At 39.0% G+C, this 25,953-nt stretch overlaps 1 protein-coding gene across 2 annotated transcripts in view; it reads left to right on the forward strand.

Moving 5' to 3' along the window:
- PLCB1 (phospholipase C beta 1) overlaps positions 1-22,278 on the forward strand; it is a 370,971-nt gene extending 348,693 nt beyond the window's left edge. The window contains exon 32 of one of the 2 annotated variants that reach the window (XM_032184566.1): positions 8,130-8,209. In XM_032184566.1, the coding sequence (XP_032040457.1) occupies positions 8,130-8,177 (48 nt within the window). In that variant the 3' untranslated portion in view covers positions 8,178-8,209. Of the gene's footprint in view, positions 1-8,129; positions 8,210-21,781 lie in introns of those variants that run through there. The other variant, XM_032184565.1, reaches the window with a different exon arrangement.
- Positions 22,279-25,953: the final 3,675 nt, after the last annotated feature.

A 25,953-nucleotide genomic window follows, 5' to 3' on the forward strand; every position in this document is an offset into this window, starting at 1 on the left:
ATTAAAGAGTTGTTATTTTACTGTAATGCACAGAATTATGTCATTTCAGCTTAGAGTAATTGTTAATCACGTCAAATTGAAATGATCCTTGGTTTTGTTTTAAAGAGCATAGAAGAACAAGAAGTAGAGGAAAAACAGAAGTAGAAATGGAATATGAGACTATAGTGAAAGTGAGTGAAACATTCCCCTTTTTATCTAGTAATGCTAATGTTGTTTTCATTTTACATGTCAAAACTTTGAGTCAGGAGCATCCACAATTTACTGCCTGGTGGTTCCTCTGAAATCTTTGAGCAATTACAGCCCTGATTATTATCTGCTAGCTGCATAATATGCCGCCACTGGCCATTACATTCTTTTTATGCCGGTAAAGCAATTTGTGGCTTCTTCAAATCATACCCCACCACATTGTCTGCCTGCCTGCTTTATTTATTGCCGCTTTTGCCCCACCTCAGCGCAGTGGTCAGGGGCTGTGTGTAGCAGCATGATTATACAAGCCGTCTTCCTACAGCCCTTTGGGTCATCAGAATACCCTCTGTTCTCTGCTCACAGTAGCTGCAGTACTCACAGATTAGAAAACCAGGCACTGTTAAATGTCTCTCTGAAGAGGTAAAGATTGATGTGTGGGGAGATATAGGGGTAGGAATTGAGAGCATCTAAATGTAGAGAATGAGCTAGGGGAAAGATGCTGAAGGTGGGAATTCTGGGTACCTCTGAAGATCAAGCTTACCAAGAAGATAAATTTAGGATTTGTCATCTGGGACACCAGACTATGGGATAAAGAAAGAAAGGATTAACCAGGGTGTCAGGGCAGCAGCGAAAATTGGGGGGGGAAAAAAAAAAAAAAAAAAAAAGAAAAAAAAAAGACATTTATGAATGTGAATCAGTAAAGCAGGATTAGCAAAGCCTGAAGGGGAAGATTTAGAGGTGAGAGAGTGAGTTTTTCAGGGAGGAAGAACAGAAGACAAATGGGGAAGGGCAGTCAAAGCCTGGAAGAAAGAAGCAAACAGATTAAAGATATTTTTTTGCTTGCTTTATGAGAGGGCTAATGATTAGAACATGATGATAGAGGGAATTAGTATTTCAGGGATATCTCTGCTATCAGGAGACATGATTATGTATAAGTGAGCTCCCTGAAACTTCTTTAAGTATGGTCATGCCAGAGCTTTCACTGACATGGGGATGACAATAAACCATACACCTTTGTCACTGAATCAGTGAATCCTATTTGCTTTGTATTTTTATTTAATATTTCTCTTTCTACTGCTGCCTTCTGCAATGTTTTGATATGTTTTGTTTCTCTTTGAGAACTGCCATAGCTTCTCAGTGAGGACTGTATTTGGTAACAAAACCAACCTTTCTGCTGCAGCTACCTGGATGCAAAGGATTTTTTTCAACTGCCAGTCAGGCAGTGTTTGCTTTTCTGCGTCTCGTGGCTCAACTCGCACACATGCTCAGGCATAGAAGAAGCTTTCTCAAGAGTGCTGCAGCTCCACCCTGCTAGGGAACGTCCTCGTATGGCTTGTCACCATCCCATACAAGGCCTTAACAATTGTTTTATAAGTTATAGCCCTTCCTAATGATAACCAAGGCCCAGGTTTTGAGACTACACTTCCAGTCTGTGTGGTGCCAATGCTGGTGTTAGCAGCGCTACACCTTCAGCAGTGGTGAAGGAGCATGCTTTCTATGATTGCTGCTCTCCTACCTAGCCAGCAGCAGTGCGTCAATTCCTTGTGCCTCCCTAGGGGTTGTTTTATTAGCCTGCCTAGGGGGGGTTGTTTGTTTGTTTATTTTTTAAATGCATATATACTTCCATGGGCATGTACAGGTAAGAAAGAAGGAACCAGCTCTGCATGTTTGATATGTATCTTGCAAAACAGAGATTTGCTTCTAGACTATACTGAAATGCAAATGCTAAATAAGTTCGATTTTCAGCATGTGACTATAACTTGATTGGTCAGGTGTTTTTGTTTTGCTGTGGATTACCTGTCCCTGCCTATATGGACACTATCATATTTTTCATGTATCTGTACGTATCATTATATACTTACAATTTATTTTAATGTTTCTACTATTGAAAGGTGTTTTTCTAACACTTTTTAAGAAGAATGCGGTTAATTCTAAATATTTTTTAGTTCTCTCATTTGATAAGGTCAGCTATTAAAGCTGCTAGGTGGGGTTTGATTGCATGAATGTTGTTTTCCTCTTGGATACAGGCAAGGCAACTAAAAGTGTGTGTTTCCTGAGCAAAGTAGTTGTGACAAAAGAAAGTAGAGGACATAATGAATATGTTGGCACCTTGACAGTATTCAAAAGAGCAACTTAGTCGAGATGGCAACATTAAATTGGCAATTGTTCATTAAAGAACTGGGATTTCTTTGCTGTTTGTGTTTAAGTGTCATGAGAATATTGATTTCTCTTCCTCAGGGATATTCTGTCTTCCTTTCCTGAAAAGCAGGAGGATAGAAATAGAGCTGAGCTGCCTTGAAACCACTCTGTGAACATTTTAAAAAAGAGAAGTGCTTAACACCATACATCATTTACATTTTAAACAATATGAGGCCAACTTCATGGCCCCTGCTTGGGTCAAATCAGGATATCTTGGGAGGATGGTTGGCAGCTGGGCAATCCAATTGCTTCTGCAAATGTTACCTCAGAGAAGAACCCTGTGGCAGCCATGTAATCACTCATAACACCTCGTCTGGTCCACTGCAGTTATTCTTTCCTTTGCTTTGTCCTGCTCTCAGGAGTTCAGCCTCATAGACTGCGTACAGGGGAATGTGGTATTAGGGAAGCTGTGCATGCTGGAATTACCATTCAGTGTGTCCTACCTGTGCATGAAAACTGGGAAACAACGTGGATCAGCACTAGGAACACAGGGAGTTCCAACCAGGGAGAAAGGAATCCACCCCACAGTTTCACTTGCTCTAAAGGAAATATGAGAATGATGGGAAGTTCTTTTTTCTTCCATTCCTTTCTGCCCCAAGCTCTCATGCTCTGAAGTGGCTGGGTAGGAGGAGGTCAGGTGACACAGAAGGGAAGAGTCAAGTTTTCATGCAGGCCATCAAGACGTATCTCAGCGCTCTCTCCCATACAAGAAACCAGTGACTTTGGGCTGAACAAAACTAATGACCTTAGAGAATATTCATATGCAGGAGAGGTATGTAATCCTTATGAGTCATGATAGTAGCTGTGCAGAAATGTAGAGAAATGACCTAAATTCACACTAGTAAACATTAGTCATCTATAGCAGAAACTTTCATTTGATAATAGTGATTGATTTTTGTCAACTTCAGAAACCTAAGAAAATTTTTGAGTCAGAATAAGAGAATGTAAACTTAAAAGTCTGGTCTGAACATGCAGCTCTTTTTTTTTTTTCGATGCATCCTTTCCAAGCCAGGAAGGGATGGCTTGTGATAGCTCTGAAAAGAAAGACCTAACAGTTACACTTTCCTCATCCTTTAAGATCTTTCAGATAAACACTTAAAGTGCATGATAGAGTTTTTCAGCAGGCTTCAGGCATATGTAGGTACTGTCTAGAATCAAGCTGGCGTCTTTTCTAAAGCTGGATTTTTGTAAGTCCTTTAATGCCTGTTACATACAACTAGAATTCTGTGTGGTGCAACGTCAGCCTGCATGTTTAATTACTGTATGGCCTGTGGGAATGATACTGCATGTGGTAGCTCACATTCTGACATCTTTATTTTCACAAAGTAGGTGTTAATGCCTGAATAAAACATATGGCTTGAAGCACATAGGGCAAATTACTTCACCAACTGCTGATACTGAAGGTTAGTATTTCTAGAACCCTTTAGTATATAGAATAGATTATCTCCTGATGTTATTCTTGAGATTATTTAATACCAGGATATTTAGAGGTATCTGTTTGGCTCAGAGCTTTATTTTGCAGGGTTGCATAGGTCAGTGGGATCTCAGTCTAATATTTCTGCTCACAGAGTGATCTTTTCTGCTGAAAAATCTGAAAGCCCAGATCAGGTTTTGGGAATCAGTATTCCTGATAGGACTGATGGCCTTGGAAGCAATTAATTCTTTCCCTTTTCTTTTAGTAATACATCTTATATTGCTTAGCTTGGATCCTGCTGAAGTTGAGGTGTAATAGGTGTATGAGTCTGTAATACTAAGTAGCATGGAAATTGCAAAACCTCCTGGGAATGATAATTCGCTGTCAGTCTTTTCCTCACAGACTCATTGAAATTCTGAGCAGGGGCTCATGCTCTCTGTGGCATAATGGAATAAACTCTGCAGTAACTTCTCCCCAGTTCCATGTCAGTGTTAATGTCTCCTCTTGGCCTGGAATACCCTTCATTCCCATCTGTATTCAGTCAGACACTACTGTGGCTCACATTAGAAAATACTAGTTGATTGGAAATTAATTCAAATTTTAAGTTATTACTCATTTTTGTTTGTTTGTTTGTTTTTTACTTTTTAGGTGATTTTTTTTTTTTAAGTCTGGAGTTATTTTATTGTAATATCAGCTGCTCCTTAATGGCTGCTGCTTCCGCAAAGTAGATTCAGTTAAGTGATATAAGCCATGTTTGAGGATTTGATCCAGGCCAAGATCATCTCTTTTGGCAGCTGCAAGAATTCATATAATGTGAAAAGGCAATAAGCTTGCTCAGAGATCTTTTATGTGAATAGTTGTCTGTCTTCCTATACAAACACGAGTAAAGTAGAGCGCATGCATTGCAAATATGAATGCTGCCTGCTAAGAAGTTGAGAGTGTCCTGTACCCTGCTGTGTTGCTTTTTCAAAAGTTTTCTGAGCAAGTAAGCTTCACCACCCTTTCTTCCTAGTGTGGACAACTGTCAGAGGTCACCACCATGACAGTGTCCATTTTCATGTCCAGTTCTGTCAGTACCCAGAGATTTTTCAGCAGGTTTCTCCTTCAATAATATGCAGGAGACCAAAAGAGAAGAAAAGAAAAAAAAAAAAAAAAAAAGACAAGTGTCTTACCAAAGACCCTTTCTTTAGCTGGGTCTGGTATGAATACTTTAGTAATGTGAATTTTTATAGAAAATCTCTGTTTATGACAGTGAAATCAGCATTTTGATTTACATAAAAATAGTCAGATGCCCTCTTGTTTTTCCCATATTTTTGTGAGTATATGCATCCACAAATGTACAGACATGCCATAAGAGAACAGACTCAGTATTCACCTTCATTTCCCTCCTATAACAATTCAATGAGCATTTAGAGGAGCACTTTTTAAATAAGCATGCATATAGTAGAGAACACCTGAGAGTGTTTTTTAACAAACTTACATGTCAGAATACTGACAGTAGGAAATCTCGCAGTGGCTAGGCTGCATGTCAAAGAGGTTATCATTTTCCATGCACAGAAGTATAAATCACTACTGTCTGAGGATAAAGAGCTGTATTACACAGAAAGGTAACTGCCTGATGCTCTGCCTTTTCTTATCAAGTAATAGTATAATTAAGTGCAAGATACCAGAGACAGTAAGGTGTAACAGCTTGGTAGCTGTTGGTGTAGCATGCAGAGAAGACTTAAGATAGCAACCTGTTTGTTTCGGTTTGTCTGACTTTAAAGAAGCATCATTCTCAGGTAAACTTTCTGATTACCTCCATCAGACATTCTTTACAACAGAGAATATTTCAGCTGCTTGTTCCTAATTTCTGTGGCGGGAAGACACCATTCAGCTGAATGTTCTCTGACTCCTCATGGATGCTGCAGGCATACAAGACTCAGGAAAAAATACCTATCAATTAATAGCTGCACTTTTAAAAATAATTCCACTTCCCCTCACTGCTGCCACTGAGGATAGCGGCTGCAGTCAGCATCTGTGACAGTCCATGCTGTGTACCTCTGACAGATGCCAGTGTGAACCAGCTATAATGGTACAAATGCCGAGTTGTAGTTTCAGCACATCATTGCAGCAAAATATGTCCAGATAAGGAAACTTCTGTTTTAATAAGATCTATTCTGTAAAGACAGTAAGATGTAAAAGAGTGCTTTGAAGCCGCCTTTGAGAGCCTAGAGCCGTAGCAGCAAGTAGAAACTAAAATGGTGACTTCTCCTGATGTATAGATGTTCCTCTGCAACCAGCCTCCCCCTGTCTTCTAAAAAAAGAGTAGCTAAACTAAATAAAATTCTCATCTACATTTACCTTGCACTTGTAAATGATCCTGTGGCAGAATCTTCTTAATCAGCTGTTCTTCAGGTTATATATGTTGCTGTCCTTCCTTTGCGTTAATCACTGAAGTTCTTTTCTTTTTTGTCTGAAAACAGTCATACTGTATGATCAGAAAATGAATGCACTGAAAATGCAACACTGCAAATTAAACACGTGGATAACAGCTTGTGGCTTCGGTAGTCTGTGTTAACATGTGACAAGCAGAGAATAGTAAACTGAGAAAGAGTTCTCTTGTGAATTCAGTGCCCCCATTATCTCTCCTTCTTTATCCGAAGGGCTGAGGAAATCTTTTTTGTTAGCCAAGACTGCTTGGTGCTTTGGCTTAATTTTCACTGCATAATTTTAAATACAGATTGTGTCTACAGTGCTGCAATTAATGGATAGCCTAAAGACTTATTATTTCAAACTAATTGATATGTAAGAAAGTTTAAATAACATGTGTTAATTTTTTTTTTCTTAGGAATAACTCCTGTAACTAACTCAGAATAATCTTATTACTGTTACATTGAGTAGCAGTTGACTTGCTTATCCACTCACCATTACTAAATCTAATGCTTGTCTGTAGTTCTATAGTTCTAAATCCATTTGCGTTAGATGCAGAAAAGATGGTATTTTATAAGTCCTTGTTCTAAAAGATTTTTTTGCAAGTAAATAATAATATTCGTTTCTGAAACTTGCCTACTGTCATTTGGAATGCTCCCCAAATTCAAAATCAGTCTCTGTTATCCTCAGTAGAATGTGTACTTTACAGATATTTTAAATAGAGCTTTAACCCAAGCAACAAGTGTTTTCAAAGTATACTGTTGCTTCCTCAAATAACTGAATCACTTTCCATGCGAGACATGTATTTTTCTAGTGTTCATTAAATTTATCTTCAACTAGACTGTGATCAGAACTGGCATGACAGAATACATTGTAAAGTTATAAGACCTCTCAAGAACTTCTTAATGCCTTTGGAAGATGTCAAGTACTGCAGTAATAATAAAATACAGATAGAGCATTAAGAAGATAAGTTCTTTTAATGGAAAGTGGTTTGGTTATACTGCCAATTCTCTTTCTTAAATAAGGTTTTGCACAGTACAAAACTTTTACAAGATAGAGGCTACCAACAGTGATACACACAAATGAAATCAGATTAAAAACAAATCAGAGCTCTAAGGAGGTCATGTTATACATGTTGATGGCATCTCAGTGGAAAAAAAAGCAAAGGACTTAGTGATGTTCCATGGGATTCATCTCAGTTCAAGCTTGAGTCTCCAGTGAACTAAACTTGGATGAACTATATTAAGTTCAGAAGGAGAGAGGCCAGGGACCAAATCCAGCACACACTGATGTCAATAGAAAAGCTCACTCTTCCTGTAGAAGGCTTGAGAGTGGGAGGAGGCCCTGGTGTGGTCTCTGCACACTGAGACCTGTGGGAAAGGAAGGTACTGACGGAACCGATTCCTCGTGGTGCTGGTACTTCGTCCGCCTTTCTGGGGGCTGCTCTTTCTCATTGGGCCGGTCATGCTGTTCTTGACCGGCTGTGCCTGAATCTTTCTATACAGGATAGGACACTATAGACAAAAGGTACTTTGTGTCCTTCTCAAACCTGCAGCTTCACACTGTGAACTAAAGTAATTGTTTTCTCTAATTAAGCATGGACTCTCCCTCTTCAGCCCATTCTCCTGAATACAGCAAGCTGTTACCAGTATGAAGGTATCACTGGCCAGTGTTAGTAAGTTGTGGCATTCCTTATTTTCCTGTATCTGCTGGCTATACCTTCTAGGGAATATATTCCTCTTCCTTGGCAAGAGGTCTGACTGCAAAAACAAAGTGTGCTGGTGGCAGTATCATTGACCAATCTGTTCAAGAGGACTTTAAGATGTCCAACTGCACTGCAAGGAGAAAAATATACCATAGAGCAGACTTCATCATGCAAGTGCTCCTCCGTGTTTACAATTTGCATGTTTTCTATCAGCATAGCCCACTGAATATATTCCACCACACTTGGGAACAGCTGACCTGAGGATCTCTGCTGGCTGGTTGGGCTGCAGCACGGTAAGGGTGGTAGTTGTTCACCCGTACTAACTAAAAGAGGGGCAAAACACCTTCAGAGGCTTCCCTTCTTTGTGGAGCTTAGGTGCTCAACAGAAACCCGCATCAGGTTGGGTGCAGAGAGATAAAGATTGGTGGGTCTGGACATGAGAATGGCATCTGACCTTTTCCACAGGAATTTGTTGTCTCCACCTGTCTGTTGAAACAGGCCTGGATTTTAAGCAGCAACCTGGCCCTGTTTCCTAAACTCTTTCGTGCTTTGCAGCTTACCTTCAGTTGCTAAGTCAAGATAGTTGAAAATCCTGATGAGCTTTGGATCTCTGTTTGGGAAAGAGTGTGCACTTTGTGCTATTTAGTGCTGGTGCTTATTTCATTTGACCTGGTTAGTTTTTGCCTGTATTTTAATGGTTGCTGGTACTGTAAATCCAAAACCCATCAAAGTCAGTCACTGTCTTCTTGTAAACATAAATGAACTTTGGCTTTGCCTCTTAACAGGAATGAGGCCAACCTATTCTGTGCAGCACTGGGACAAGCTTTTTGTTGTTTATCTAGCATTATGAGTTACCTTATGTGTCAATTTTTGCATTGCAGGATGCTTGCTAAACATCATTGAAATAAAGTTTTCTGCCTGGCTCATTTAAACTTGATGGGTAATTAGAGACTTGCCTGAGTTTGTGATAGTTAGTGTTAATACGACCTTTGAAAAAAATGTTTAAATAAAAAACAACTGAACTGAAACATTAATCCCTTGAACTTAATCATGAGGATAGCTCCATTAACCTCCCTTCGCATAGTACTCCTTAATCCAGTAATAGCAGTACAGACAAGAAGAGGTATTTTTCCTTTTAAGTTCATTGTAGTATCAGAAAGTAAAAGCCTTTGGGCTATTTTTAATGAGGTTGAACCTCTGGGCAGTGCGGCTCTTACATTGAGCTGTAAAGTTTTAAGAGGTACAGTAAAAATTCCATACTAATTTTGCACCCCAAGCCAAAAAAAAAAAAAAAAAGTAAAATAGTGTGCTATGCAATATAGCCTGAAACAATGAGAAGTGGTGTGTATATAGGTGAAAAAAAGATGGAGTAGAGAGAAATTAAGATAGCAGTAGTATATGGACATAGAGCAGCCATTACCAACATCAGACTTTGCATTCTTAGCAGCAATGGTACGACTTAGTTTAATATAAATTATATAATGAATGTAAATCGAGATCCAACTTTCTGTCATTGTTAAGCTCAGTCTCAACTTCCCTTACACTGCTTTCTTGGAAGTAGAAAGGCCAAAGTACTAAACCATTATTCCTGCAGGATGGAAAGTGAAGGAAAGTAGCTGTGTGTCCACTGTTAAACTTCTGCTAGGCACATAGTAATGCCAAAGTTGAGTGGTTTTGAATATTTTGCCTTCAAGAAGAAAAACACGTTGATTTTTTCTAATGTTTTTACTAACAACAAAAAAAGAGAGCAAAGAGAGAGCATTACAGTAATTCATTCTGAGATGGCTAAAATCATGGACAGCAGCTCAAACATATAGATTATCCTGCCAAAACTATTTTTTTTTTTGACAAATAAACTGCGAAAAATGAATAAAAATAAAAAGTCACTTAACCCCACCTGTGAAGCAGAGTAGCAAAGTCAATATAAAACTCAGCTGTGAGGTGAAAATGTGCTTGTGTACTTCTGTTTTATTGCCTTCCCAAAGTGGTCTCCATCCAAGACATGAATCTCTATCTCTCTGTCTCTAGAGGGCTATCTCTCTTGGGTTACTCTTCAAGCACCTGAGAAATTTAATGTTTGGTCTTGAAGATGTGGCTTTCATCAAATTACAAGTATTTACATTTATTAATCGTTTGATTGATATCTGCCTCAAGCTCTGGGTAGCAGAATGCATATTTAAATTTCCAATTTTAGCACAATAGCTTAAAAGCTTGAAAGCTTTTAGAGCACCTAAATGATGTGAGGGACTGTATCTTAATTTTCAAAATTAGCTAATTCTAATTTATTTAAAAAATATTTACCAAACAGGTTAAGACACACATGTAGATAGCTAGAAAAGAATATGCTTATCATCCAGTCATTCATCCACTTAACCTCTAATTGTCTTCTGGGAAAGATAATATACACTGTCAAACTTCTGAAATGGCAAAGTATGATACAGGTAATTCTCTTTTTAAAAAGTCCTTCGCATGTCAAATGAAATTTTCCTTTTATTGGTAAGTTTAGGGATATGTGGGTGTTAGAGCAGAACAGGCTACTTCGCTGAAACAAAAGTTGCACACTACTCTCTCAAAGGAAAGTCTTAGCTTGTAATGTTACATTTTTCTTTTCTTTCCACAACCTTATTTGAAGAAAGACAGCGGTCAGAGGTAGGGCTAATGATCAGAAATGATATCTGGATTTATTTGGCAGCATGGCAGTTGCCCCACTGCCTAATTCCAAAGGAAGTGAAGAGCATTGCTGGACTTGAGACATTGCAATAAACAGTAGAAATATTTGTCAGAGTTTGCCTAATGTTACTACCATATGCACAGTTACCTGCATACATCTGTGTGTGTCTGATACCTCTGAGTTAGATCCTAAATAGATTTCTTTCATTAGGTTATGTTAGAGCATCATAATAGGTTGGTTGCTAAATTGGTTCATCGTTTGGGGAGATGCGTGTCTCTGCTAATAGTAAAGAGGAAGCTAAATTCATGTTGCTAGTGAGCGGGAAATATTTTGGAATAGCCTTCATTGTCACAAAGGATTACAGAGCTGCAACTACTTGAAAAGATTTTGGAAGAAACTTCTAAGGCTTTGATCTTTATTCAGAGAGTGCTTGCTTTCTAGTCTAAAAACATTCATTTTAACAGGATATTAACAGAGGGACTGACTGCTCAGAAATTTTCCGAGCACACTTTTCAGCAAGGTTCCATCCTGCAGAGACTTTCTAATATGAAGAGGTATAGCCAGTGCGAGTTATAAGGTTTTATCAGCATGATTATTTTTTGAACTAATGACGGCTTGCTTCTAAAACTCCTTGCAGCTCCCTGACAATAATCAGTGACATGGAAATTATACGGAGCATATACCTGAAGAAGCACGCTATCTTAAGATGCACAGACCTCAGTGTGTGTTCAGAGCTTTTACTACTCTAAACAGGCTTGAGACCTTGGGCTAAGTAGGAGGGCAGTGCAGACTGTCGCAGCGAAAGGAGGTGCCAGACTTAATCATAGGATGTCTCTCTTCCTTTTCCACTGAGTAGCACGGGGATGCCTCTAGAGAGACAGAGAAATAAATTATTTATTTCCTTTTCGTTTCATTGTTGTGTTTGAGAAGCAATCTCTGCTCAGAGGGAATTTTCTGCAATACTGATGGGATTGCTAGAGATGTCCTGCCAAGAGTCAGACACAGGCTACGCTATAATTATCTGTTAGAAAGGTGGATATGAGAGATTGAAAAGCGCTTTGTTAAACTGTATTCAGAGTTCAGTTTAGGCAAGGATCCAGAAGATGTGGTGTGGGTTTCACCAGTTTTTTCAGGTCTGTACTTCATCAGCTCCTGAGCCCTTGCACAGGAGGCCTTAAGCACCTGAAGCTTTCTTGTCCTGTCTCTCTCCTCTTTCAAAAATAGCCAGAACCTTGCACTCTGCAGAACAGCACCACTTTTAGGCAAAACACATTATATAAGTGGCCCCATGGATTCCAGGACCCCCAGGAGACACCCTACTCAGCTGCTCTGGTGCTGCACAGCTCTGAGAGCCTCGTGTCCTCTAGTCCACCCGGGATTTGAAGTATTTCTGGACTATATTGTTGCTGTTATAACCTCCAGATGTCATTTAAAAGGAGTTTCCAAGGGACTGTTATGGCCTCTTGAGCAGAGAGTTGCAATACTGCTTACTCTTTCAAGGCTTGTGCTATTGGACAGTCAGCTGCCTGTTTACAGGGTGCAACATGGAAATGAAAAAACCACCATCAGTAGTAGGTAATGGAAGCACTGATGTTTTTCCTGCTTGTTTGTTTTGAAGACAGTACCCAAAATACGGACAGCATTTTTTATGAAAAGACCAATTAAGAAGCTCCATTTGAGCTATGTCACTAAAGTTATTTATCCTGGATCCATCCCAGTAAACTAAGGGCAGTATCTGTTGATAGATGAGACTTCAGTGGAATTTCTCTGAATTTATTGCATTGAAACAGCGCAGATTTTCTTCTGCTTACACTGAAGTTAACTTTCTCTGGTGATAATGAAAAAGAGCAGAATCTAGCCTGTAAATATTATACATATTCATGAAGAAGGGATTTTTTTCCATTCGTACCAGCTCAAATTATCTTTATTGATATGCATCAACAGATGCATAGGTCACATATTTATACAGTCAAAAAAAAAAAAAAACACCACTTGACAGCTTAAGAAAGCATTTTATCCACAAAAAGAAACAATTACACCAAATACTCATCAAAAAGAAGAATGATTCCAAATATACAGCTTACAAGGCACGGAGGAGGACTTTGCATGAGAATAAATTGCTGCCCTGCTGAAGAAATAGGAAACAAAGTTACTGTGAATAAAATCCTCCTACAGAATTCAGTACAAGCTCTCTCTTTAAAGAAAATGCAAGAGATCTGAGATTACTAACAATAATATAACTGCCAGTAGGAAAAAGTCACCATTTTAGGCTTTTGCTGCAAGGAACTTCTCTAACTCAAAAGTTTTCATCAGCAGTACACTGCAGGCGTATGTATATATAATACATACATAATCTGGGCACCGATAGACTCATCGCTCAAACATTTACTTTTTAATTAACTCTTGGAATAGATGTAGCTTTAGTATACAGAAAGAAGATAGGAGTTTCTTTATGAGTGTTAAAACCTAGGAGCCTAGGTCCCAGGTTTCTTCGCAGTCCCATTGGTTTAATTGAAGTTGCAGTTAATAAAGGTGGAGACGCAGATTGATGAAGGCCCTAAGGTTACAGTCTAATGCCTTGAGACAGCAGATATTAAAGGACTCATTTGTATGGGGACTTGTACATTGGGGAAAGCGCAGCAAATCACCTTTGCTTTAATAAGAAGAGACACGAAGCTGAAACATGGAAGATAGCAGTCGGGATGTCAAACAAGGAGCATATGAAGAAGGGAAGATAGCACAACATACAGTTTCTAGATTCCTTGGCTTATAAAGGGTTTCAGGTGCTATATTGATTTTTTCAAGCATCTGTTGGGGCAATTTCTAAAGTAGAGTATCTGGACGGTGAAACCTGCTGACATGGGAAACCAGGGGTGGGTCAGTTGAAAATACAGCTACCCCTGAGCAACGGCCCCTGATCTCAGTCCGAAGTAGCACTAAGATCATGCAGGATAAAATTAGCGTGGTGTCTTAGACCTTGTATGAAGGATTAGGGGAGTTTTATGTGAAAGAAAAAGGGTTTGAGGTGGGGCTAACAGACAGAAAGTCATGAAGTTGGTGTCTCTTGTATCTGTCGTGGTCTGAAAGGTAACCATTATTTGTAGAGGCAGTGGTAGGAGTGCAGCAAAACTGAGATGTCCTTGTCTGAGGACAGGAATCATTAATGGGAGCTTTCCACTCAGTGTAAAGACCACACCAGCTGTCATTTACCTAGTGCAATGCGTGTGTCCGTGCTGTCTCTGTTACTGAGTGCCTTTAGGTTTTCTTTAAAGATACCATGCACCAGCATCTTTTGAGATAAGGCCTCAGCTACCTAACAGCTTTCTTTTAATGTAGCTATATCATCCTTGATTTAAGCCCAAATGTTAACACAGTGGTATGTTCCTTTATGCACTTGCTTACAGTTGCTGGGAGAAAGAGAAAATACTTTTCTTCAAGTCTCCGTTGCTCTCTAATGAGCTCTGCACATGTAGCAATGTTAACTCTGCATTCCCAGCTCTGGCTTCCCAAGAAACTGCATTTTCCAACTGCTTTCTTTGGGCCATTCTTCTACATGGCAGATATACGTATATCACTTTGGGGAAATGCCTGTAGAGGAGTCCTGGGTCTCCCCAGACCCATCAGCCTCACCTCAAGTCACCATTTTCCACAGGCCCCATGGCATGCTGAGCCCCACGGAGAGACTGAGGCCGCAAGAGGCACCAGGACAAGTAAGCAGTGGTTACTCCTTTGTCCTTCCAGCAGAAATCTGCTTAGTGGAAGGAGTAACATGGTTCTTAATAAGAAACTCCTCCTGTTTCCAATTAAACAAAAATTGCTGCCTATAAATCACTTGATCCCTGAGCTCTGTTCCTCAATTTCACTCTCCCTGTTATTGAGCCTCCATCTGCTTTTAACAATTCTTGCTACTCATATGTCTTTTAATGCTGTATCCCTCCAGAATGGCTTTCTAATTAAGTAAGCTCGGAAAATGAAAAGCTGCAGAACAGCAGCTTGCTTGCTCTCTGTACCCTTAATCCAGGAGTCCTGTATGCGCTATTTTGGAAGCTAAATTGAGGTCACTGACATTATGCATATTTGTTGTCTGATGCAGTCTTAAAAGCCCCAAATCCTCTATTCAAAATTATCTTTAGGCATATGGGTCAAACATTTGCAGGAAGAAAAACAATATTTGGAGCTTTAGCAGATTTAGAAAAATGGGGGAGGAGTGAGAAAGGGCCTGCAATCTCAGACCAGTATTTCTGTTGCAGTATGCTTTCACTGACCAGTGAAGACATCAGTGTCACCGGTGTTAACAAAATAAATAGTTAGTTCCAATGATATGTGAAAAGGAAAATGGGAGCTTTGCTAAACAGAAATGTCCTGTAGAGGTTGCAGTCACCCTTTTGTAACGAATCATGTAGAGACTGGTTATTAATTCTTGTCAGAATGTATCCTGATGAAATTGAATAGAAGAAATTAATGCAGTTGAGCTTATTATTAAAAAAAAAAAAAAAAAAAAAAAAAAAAAAAAAAAAAAGAACAAGTAGCATTTCTGTGCCACTAAATCTTATACTGCATGTTGGTGGTGCCACAGAAATTAAATTATGGATACAAATCAGTATCAATATCAAAGTGCAACTGGTAAACAAATATAGTAACCATGTACCAAAAAAGTCATTTGTTCTGACATTTTGATACCCTCAACCTCAAGGGGAAATAATGCAAATTACGATTTTTTCATGTTTGGATTCAGAATTCAAAAATTTTAAAATATTTTCAAAAGCTTGAGAATAAAGGGTTTCCTTTGGGAAAGTCAGACATTGTTGGAGATACTGAACTGTCTAGTCCTCAGCGCGCATTTTACCTTAATTGTTAAGTCAGGTAATGTTGATTATTTTTCATTCATAATTCCTTCATCACTCACAGCTAGAAAGAGCATGAACAGGGTAAGAAAATATTTATGAATAATGCAAAATAAGATAGATTAAAAAGAAAGGCTAAAAGGAGTACAAAACTCAGAAAATTGGCCTTACAGAAAAATTGCAAGCAGTATGGAAAATCTGAGACTAAGAAAAGTTTATTTTGAGTCATACTAAATATTTTTCATTGGAAGAACTTCATCAAAACAAATATGGCCTTCATGAATGTTTTTGATTCAACAAAATTACATTTGGTGGATTATTTTTTTCCACCAAAATGTTTAACCAGTTGTATTTTAGATATAACTTTCTCAAAACATTTTTAAGATTAGTTCTTTAGATGCTTTTCAAGTAGTCACCTTCCCATTATTTTGAGTTGAAAATATATTTTTTAAAAATGTGTCATCGGGATGAATCTCAGTCCTTGTGTGCTAGTGGGTTGGTTTTACGTTAGAAAACTGCCTCAGGGATGGGATCTTACATCAGGGGAATGATACTATGTGGTCACTCTGCTGCGCAGACCAAGTGTGCAATCTACCAAGCTGTACAGGGAAGGAAGAGAAGGAAAAATAGTCTGGAAATCACTGTGTTTACTAACTTCTGAAATGCTCCTTTTGAGGTGCAGTGGGAAGGAGCAGCAATGCTCATGTTAACAACTTCAAAGTATTCAAACTTCCTGCTGTGACAGGAGGCTGAGAGGTTGGACACAATTTCCCTTAGGCTGCCAAGGTAGAGGTCGGAGGTCAGATGGAAGTGGTGCTGCCTGTCAGCCAGCTGTGTGTCGGTCTGTTGTCTTCAAGCCATCGAGGCTGGCTGTGGGGAGGATGTAACAGACTTTCACATGACCCTGGCAACTGCATCAGCCCACAGATGCGTTCCCAAATTTGTTGTGTGTTTGATTCTTGTATAGATGCTCCAATTACAAGAGGATTGGGAACTCTTTGGGTCTCCATGACCACACACATGCTCACTGGAGACAGCTGGGGTCAAATTTTAGTCCACTGGTTTTATTTACTGCACAAAGTAAGGTCTTTGCTCCTGACAGCCGCAATCCTAGATCCAGTTGCCCAAAACCAGAAATATTTGTGCTTGTGCAGATAACTGCTTCCCTTGGGTTTAGCTACTGCAAAGGTTTTCTTAACTTTCCTCCACACCTGAAACTTCTTGGTAGCTTGTTATTAGATTCTTATACCTAATTATTCCAGCTTGTTTGCTTTTCCACAGATATCTTAAAAAAAATTTTGAAATGGAAAAAAAAAAAAAAAAGATTCATAAGCAGGGATAAGGGATGAGATCTATTTCAGGTAGTGAGAAAAGAGGAGCTCGGTATTCAAAGCTTAAAATTAATGGCAAGATAGTATCAAGTACCCTAAATGTGGAGTAATTAAAGATTAAGGGGTTCAATATATTTATTTTCTAATTTTCCAAGTTCTTTTAACCAAAACACTCCATGTGAACTTCAGCACTCCTGGTGACTTGTGTTGGCAGCATGTTGCATTTTTCATGTTATCATTTTATTTTTGTTCTTGGTAGAAACAGAAGTTCATTAGATCACGTTGCAAGTATTCAGAAATGTAGAGGGGATTGATTGGGATACTCTGAAACCACAATTTCTGCTTCTGTAATTCTTTATTGATCAAAGTTACTGTTTTTAATCCTATGGTCACTATTTTAAAGCTGTTATTTTGGTATGCTTCATAATAATAGCTAGGTATAAGTGCTATAAAGAGCTTTCATAATACCATCTGTTTCCTTCCCTGAGTGCATTTTCCTTGCTTTAAGTGGAATGGCCATGTTCACTTTCACCTCCCACATTCCAAGGAAGTGTTGCCGAGGCCTTTCTCTGACTGATGACCCTTTTTGGAAAGCAGTTGTAGCCAAGGATGCCAAAGAGCCCTTTGAAATGAAAGGGAATGCGAGCCGATCAGCTGGGCAGCTGGCTGGCCGCCAGGAGCTCTGCTCACTGAAGCACAGGCTTAGTCATGTAAAGCCCCACGCATTTGCCGTCCATGTGGCTAGCTGCTGCCTTGGTTGGAGCTGAGGCTCAAAGGCTGCAGATTTTGTTACTCTGAGGCACAGAGGCTGCATGAGCCCAGGCCCATTGGCCACCCGTGCTACCCAAGGCTTGGCTGAAGTCAAAAGGGACCCTCTGGTCCAGGCTGCCTGAGGGAACCCTTGTGGGATACAGGTAACAGAGGAAGGACGGTCATAATCAAAGCCTCAGCACACCTACTGTGATCTGGAGCGGTGGTGCATATAATCACAAACTATACAAGTTCTGGGAAGGACAACTTGGTGTCCCTTTGTCCACGGACAGTTTCAGGCCTGTCATGACGGGTGCACAGTTTGATAAGCAGTCATATAGACTGGAGAAGAGCCCCTTTCTAGCCAGATGCAGCTGAGGGTGGCACATCATGAGCTTTATCCCTGCCTAAGTTTAATCTCTCTGCTTTCATCTGTAATTTGAGGGTAACAAAACTGATACATAACCATTTTGTAAAGTTGGTGTAAGCATCATCTGATTGTTTTTTCTTTTTTAACTAGCACCATTTGGTAAGAAAAAAAGGGTAGGTAGATAGAAATGTACATGCAAGAGTTAAAGCTTATGGCCTCAGCCTTCAAGAGTGTATCCATCTCATATCCCCAAGGACTCCACTGCAAGCATGTAATGACAGCTCCAAATTTTAAAGTATTAGGTAATTGCCTGTAAATGAAATACATGGGAATGAGATTTACCTGAACAAGAAATAATGTTTCCAACCTCCGCAAGATTGATCACAGGTTACATTGATCAGTACAGGCTTTTTTTGTTGGGGTTTAAAGAGAGGCCAGAGGATCAGTAAGAGGGCAAGTAGTGAGCTAACACAAGGAAGAAGGTTGTTTTGCATTAATGGAATAGTGCTCTAGATAACGATCTGCCCATCTAATCATTAGTCTCATTTTCCCCTCCTTGTCAGGCACTAAAATCCTAAAAGCAGCTGTACGTCACCTTGCTTAGTAGCTACAGAGCAGAGAAATGCAGATAGGTGGACTCACACTGGAAAGCAACCCAAATAGACAGCAAACTGACCAGTAAGAGCACACTGGACCAGAGGCTGGTGGGGTGCTGGTTGTACAGAGCGCTTTTTATACACACACCCACACGCCCACCTGCCCTTTACCACCTATTCAGTTTGTGCGTTATCGGTCCAAGAGTCTTCAGTGCGCAGCAGGACAGGATTACAGGGACGCTTTAAGTAGCTGGGTGGCCAGCAGCAAAAGGCTACGTGTACTTCTAGGCAACACCAGCCCATTTCAGCTGGTGTTTCATAATGGTACCTGACGTGGCACTTTGTCACAGAGTCAGAAAGGTGAATAAAAGATGTACATGACTACTGCTGCTAATGGGAGGACAACCTCCCATTCGTGCATGAACCACCATCTCCCTGTAGGGCCACAAAATATCATTATTGTTGTCTGATAAAAGGACGCTGAGACTTAAAAAACAGTGCAAGCAACTTGTTTCTTTAACCCTGACCCACAGCTGTTTGCCAGTGTTGTTAGGGGCTGGTGGTTTGAGGCGAAACACACGTCTAAAGCATTGTGAGTCTGCTGCAGGTTTGCAACCTCCAGACTCACTGAAAAAGACCTCAGTGAGCTGTTGGGTCTGGCAGTGGGTTGGCTGTGGTGTGCCCAGCCTCACCCGTTCTGCTCTTGTTTGCAGCCGAGTCCTGTGTGATAGCTTGGGAGTCAAGGAATGGGCTCTGAGGTGCTTATTTGAAGCTGAGCAGAGGGAAAGACTGACGCTGCCTTTGAAATTAAAAAAAAAAAAAAAAAAAAAAAAACAACACTAATTTTTACACACGGTTACAGTTTTAATCAACCCTCCTTGTCTACTGTCTGTTCCTTCTCAACTAACTTCAACCTTTTCATGATTAGATATCTATATAGACTGTCTCTGGAGACACTGAAGAGAGAGAGGTAGCTCCAGATTCATGTCATTTCTATTAAACACTCGACTTACGGGGGATTATCCACTGGAGGCACTTAGGAGGTGAATATTAAGCTCAACTGCTTTATAACAACATGCTTATGGTTGCACTGGGCTCAGAAAAGGTTCTGTTTCTGAGGGATTTCAATTATTTCTATTGCTCTTGAACCTAATTAAGCAAATCAAGGTTCTGGAGGAAGTTAAGAGACAGGAGATTTTCTCTGACTTTTGATTTTACATGCCTCTTTCTATATCAGAAGTGCCCCAAATGTACAAGCTCAGTTCCTCCATATACAACGAGGGGGTGGAGCAGCCCTTCATCCCCACCTCTGGCTCAGATGTTCCTGTGCAAGGAATTTAATGTCCTTACATAAAGCCTCGTCTTCCAGTGCTCTAGAGCCTTTCCCTTCACTCTTATATTAAAAAAAAAAAAAAAAAAAAAAAATGTGCAGGGCTGCCTGTCCCTACAGGAGCTTCCTCTAGGTGATGCCTGGAGGGGGAGGGAGTGCTTGGACACTGTTCCCATGGGTTGTGCTAGGCAATGAGGGACGATCAGCACGGTTTGTTTGTATTTTTTTTTTTTTTTCCTGCAAACCATGCTGTAAGCATGGTTTCTCTCTCTCTAACACATTACTGTTGGAAGAGTTATCACAACAGAGACAAAAGGAATATCCCTTCAAAATATCTAGACGTAAAGCCAAAAAAACAAGAGTTCAAAAGAAGAGTACCACGTGAAAGAAGGGTGCTATGGTAGTGATTGAGTAACTTTTGATACAAATGTGTATTTTAGCAGCATGGTGTATTTAATGCAACCAGACTTGTTGGTGTTCATCAGCAGTGTGACGCCAAGGTGGGAAATGGAGGCTGGAACAGCAGGAAGATTGCCAGAAACAAGGCAGGGAATGAGCTTTAGAAGAAGAAAACAAAAGGAAAAGGCTAAATCTTAGATATTGAGGAAAAAAAGCTGCAAAATTTATCTAATGCAGATCTAGACCAGGTGAGCTAAGGACATTGATTTGCACATCAGGAGAAAGGAGAAGAGGCCTCACAAAAAAAAAAAAAAGTCAGAGATGCAGGATGAAAACCAGGACAGAAGCACAGGGAATGGGATTGGAAGGGCTCAGAGGGAGGTGTTGTGGTAAAGTCACATGCTGTGGGCAGGAGATGGATGGTAAGAGTAGCGTAGGTCCTAATGTTGGAGTAAAAATGTGTATTACCTGCTGAGATCCATCGCGGTGGGGTGAATACTTGAAACTAGATTGACTAGACTTAAGCATAGAGCTGAAGAATCAGAATTCCTAGCATCTTTATACATTCCTGAAAAAAATACAGCTCAAAATACAGTTGTCTAAGAAACTATTGCAAAACTGCTGCAGCTACAGTTAGCAGAATCTGACTCCCTCTTTTTAAGGTGGGTGGATGGGTGGATGGATGGACGGACAGCACGCTAGCAGGATTTGGCTTTGAAACTCACCCCTTTTGCTTCCTGCCATGTTCAGATTGGTCATGAAGAAAAAATTGGCTTTGTCTTCAGTTGAAACTTCCATTCGCATTAACGCTTTTTAAAGAATGGATCATGCAGATCCTTATATGGGCACTAAAAACAAAGGCTAATCGAGTAAATACTGGGAAAGGGCCCACAGCTTCCTGAAGACTGATAGCCAGATTTCTTTCTGCATGCTTTTTGCATCCTGTTGATGATATGACACTTTTTCCCTAGTAATGTCCAAGACACATACTGCATTAATCAGATAATGTAACTTTCCATGATCTAGCCCTAAAAAATGTAATTTAACTTTTTTCCCTCCCTCTCTGACTCTCTTTGACAACTGAGTTTTTCCTAATGGTTTCTCCAACCCAAGAAATTTGGCACAAGTTATTATATTGTTCTCTGAGCAATGTTTGTGGTGTGATTAATGTGTGATTTGCTACCTGAAGCTTAATTAAGGCCATGATCTTTCAAAGGCTTATCCATGATCCTTACTATACCTGAATAAGGAGTTGTGAAAGCCGGTGGGACTGTGGGCACCAATACAGTTAAACCATGAGTATTTTAAGGATTTGGGTAGCCAAGCATGATACCCAAAACCAGTCTTATGCACAAAGGGCTGCACTTTCCGTCAGCTTTGCAATGACTGCATGGTTATAAATGGGCATATTATAATTGTGGTGCTAATATGGAAAAGAAATTAATATATTTTTGAATCATGCAGAAATGAGTTATTAATTTCCCTCCCCGCCCCTCATGTGGTACTTTCCCCAACCGTATCTAAGGTAAGTCACATCAAATACAACTGAAGACAGCTTGTTTGTTTTGTTGCAGTTGCAGGTGGAACTTGATCAGGAATATCAAGACAAATTCAAAAGACTGCCTTTGGAAATTCTGGAGTTTGTACAGGAAGCCATGAAAGGGAAAATCAGTGAAGATGGAGACCACAGTTCTGCCCCCTCTTCCCTGGCATCTGACAGTGGAAAATCAAATCATAAACCTCTGCAAAGTGAAGAGGAATTGGAGGAAGATAATTCAGAAAAAGTGTTTGATACTACTTTTTAACTGCCCAAGCAACAATCAGTGCACCAGGGCGCACCACTCCCCAGCTGCCTGGCTCTGCTTTCCCAAAGTGAGCTGCCACTGAAGTGCTTCGGAAGGCAGGAGGAATCTGCATTCAAGTGCACATTTCCCAAAAGGAACGTTTTATAAAGTATTGTGCAAAGGTCTTCATTCTCATTCTTCATCTTATTATTATGCTAAAGCTTAGTGCAGTTGTAATGGAAAAATTAATATGTTAATCATCCTCTCTCTCTCTCTCTCTCTTTTTTTTTTTTTGGCCAATATTCAATGGGTAATTTTCTGGCCATGTTCACTGTTGAGAATGTTTAATGAAGACCAGTGTATTGAACAGAGACAAATGTGTGCAGATTTCCTTTTGAAGTGCCAGTGCAAAGTGCTCCAAACTAATACAGATCCTAGAGAATGTTATAACAGTACTTAATTGTATTTGTTTCCTACTTTATAACTGCACCTTGACAGCTGTACCATCATTTTACATTTGCACTGAAACATTTAATCCTTTTTAGCTTTGCAAGCACTGGTGGCTTGCTGTCTTGATATTATGTTTATCATGTGGAAAGAAATATATTTGCTGCTGAAAATTCTTGGAACTGTGGAGACGAGAGAGAAACAAAGAGAAGAAATTTGCCTGGAGATTGTCAGTGTCTGTGTATGTCTGTGTTTGTTACACTGTGTGGGTGCATATATGTTTGTATATATATATATATATGTGCACACACATCTGTCTATATACACACATGGCATGTTTCTGTTTGAAGTCAGCATGGTCTGTTGGCCAAATGAAAAGTTTCAGGGATACGTGAATAGAGAGTCTTTATGAAAGCTAACATCTGGGTTATACTGATATAAAATAGTCATTGAATCATGAAATTCTTTTTGTGGTGTTAGTGTTGTAAATCAAAGTAGATTTAGAATATAAATTTGATATATATTTTGCAGACACAAAAGTATTGATTTTAAGTATCATATTTTAAGCTTACTGAATTTGATAGGATTATAAAATGTTTAGGACTACAGTATTTGAAATTTAACAGAATCTTCCATTATTTTTAAGACTGAGGTTCAGTTTTACTAAGGTCTGAAATTTAAAAGCAAAATATAAAAACCTGATCACTGTTATTTAAAAATGTATATTAATCCGTTTAACTGACTTCTTAATATAAGAACAATCAAAGTTAATGTACTGTATGATATGCATGAGAGAAGTAACAGCACATTTTCAGAAATTTATATCAAACAACAGAGAGACTTCAGGAAAGTCAGGATATTTGGAAAGGTAAAGAAATGCTATTCTCTGGCACCTGATATTAACAGAAGTAGGAATTATGAAACATTACAGATGGATTCTTATTTGTTCCCAAGCCACCGCGTGATGCTAAAGACTTTTCCCTCAGCCATGTAGCAAAAAGGTGTATTACGGCAAAAAACAGATTTGCATGGAGCGGCTTGATCCTGCAAATTCCCATCGACAACCTAACACTGCGTACCACTGGGTTCAGTGGAACTATTTGGGGTAATAATGTTCACACACATTTGTAAGATTGGGGCCTTACTTTGTATTCAAAAGCAAACAGAGAAAGAAGTAAATTAGGTAGAAAGGCATTTAAATACATTATAACAGTTAAGTTACTTTACCTCCTTTCCCTCAGGATTTTAGTACTTTAAAGTAACTTATTTTATTTAAATTTAAGCAATAAAATACAAATCAAGCTTAAAATTTCAGTTAAGTAAGTGTGTATATATATAAGTTCAAATCATAGACGACGAACAGTATTTTGATGTTTCTTTTTAAATTTAGAGCAGAAATAAAATTGCACATTGTTTGAAAATCATATTTTGGATTAAAACTATTCTGACTGATGATGATGAAATTAATGAGCATAAAATTCAAAAATCTCATTTCCATCTTAATACTAGAGAAGGTGAATCCTCTGTAAATCTTTATTTTGCACTTTGAAATCAAGCTTAATCATTCATGGAAAATGAAGAGTCAAGATGTAATGCTGCATTTTATAAAGTAAAAATGACATACTGTCTACATAATTAAAAGAATAAACTGATAGCAGTCTTCACAATAAAACTGAAGACTATTGCATTATAGAATTCATTGTACAGTGCAGGCTTTTAGGTAAAATCTTAGCTCCTTTGAATTTCAGTGCTACATTCCCATGGACTTCAGCGGAGCCAGGACTTCACCACAGTCTTCAAAGAAAGTTGGGGAAATACCAATTAACCTTTTATTTATATTTAAAAAAAGAAAAAAAGAAGAAAAAAAAAAAAGAAAAAAAAAACTTCTGGTTGGATTAAGTATACTATCAGCTGTAGTCATTTTACAGTACGTTTGTATTTGACCATTTACTGTACTCACATTTTTTTATATCTGTACAGTGCCACTTTCTGCAGGTGTAAGGTAGTGTGTAATACTGTACATCTTGCATTGTTCAAACTATTTCAGTGAAACAGATATCATTTAATATTGATATTACTTGAACTAGAGTAAGATAATGAAAAAGGGTCTTTATGATGTGCAAGTCTTGTGCCTTTTATGTATTTGCCTTGTTCCGTGTTGAATGTGTGGAAATGCTGTATCGTGGACTTTATGCTGTATAGAATAGAGCTGTCTATATTAAACTAGGTCGTGCACTTCAGATATCTTTACACTACTGAAAATAGCTTGTTTTTGGCAGTTTAAACAGAATTTTAAAAATTCTAATGAAGGCCAGACATTTTAGATTTAACATGTTCATAATTATGTTAATTAATGCTCATGTATTAGCTAAACATTCACTGAAAGATAACTAAAGGGACATCATTGCTTGCCTTTCTTTGAAATCAGTGTTGCTCTTGTACATTGTATTAATAGTGTCCGTGATTGATTAGTCCTTGATGATTTGCTTTCAAAGTAGGATGAAATATTTCAGTTAACTTGTACATATTTTTTTGGTTCTTCAATCTATGATTGTTTCAGAGGCATAATTCACATTTTTGTAAAAATTCTATGCAATTTTGTGGCATGATGTTTCTTCCACTTGTAATTTTATGTGCTTACATTACAGATCCAAAGGACAAATAAAAATTTCTTAACACAAAGTGGTTGTTCTCTCTGTTCATTGACTATACAGTGGCAGTTGACTCAGGAGACCTTCCTGACCTCAGTGGCCTTACACCGAGCCCTCTGATCTCAGAAAGGGCAGTGGCACAAGAAGCCAATGAGTTTTCCCTGCAGGCTCTTGTGTTTGTTACAATAAGAACAAGAAATTGTACATGTGAGGACATCCTCTGCCCCTGCCAGGGAAAATATGTATTTGCTGCTGTTCTGAAAAAAAAAATGGAAAACAGAAAAAGTGCATGGCAGCTAATGGACTGATAGGAATATTTATTGGTTTACAGGACAGGCTGTTGTAGGACAACAACTGCATGATTTTTAGCCATACTTGTAAACTACCTCAACAAATTATAGCAGCCTTACTTCTTTCCATTGCCCCAGCTGTTTCACTAATCATCTATGCAATTATATATGTGCTGTGAAATGTACCTTTGCAGGGGCCATTGAGACAATTGGAAAATGAATCTATTCCTTTGGCTTTTGACTTTCCTTTCCCCATTTAATTTACAAGGTAAAAAATTATCTCTGGGAGAAGAGATAAGCAGGTATATTAATCCAGTGTACTAAGGGATATACCTATTAAAATAAATAGTCTCCAAGGCAGTTAGATTCAAATTGCTCACTCGGAAAGGTTTGGGGAAATGGGGTCTGAAGAGAGGGATGGACATGGCGCAGTGTAAAAGCAGAAAAGAAGGGAGGAATAGAGCTGAATATCGAGACCATGAATTTGACACAACAGAGTAAAAAAAAAAAAAAAAGGAAAGAAATGGAGGTGGAACACTGCAAAAGAAGAGAAAAATGGGTACGTTTCCTTCCT

Source organism: Aythya fuligula, chromosome 3 (assembly GCF_009819795.1).
Source record: "Aythya fuligula isolate bAytFul2 chromosome 3, bAytFul2.pri, whole genome shotgun sequence".
NCBI classification, from domain to species: Eukaryota; Metazoa; Chordata; class Aves; order Anseriformes; family Anatidae; genus Aythya; species Aythya fuligula.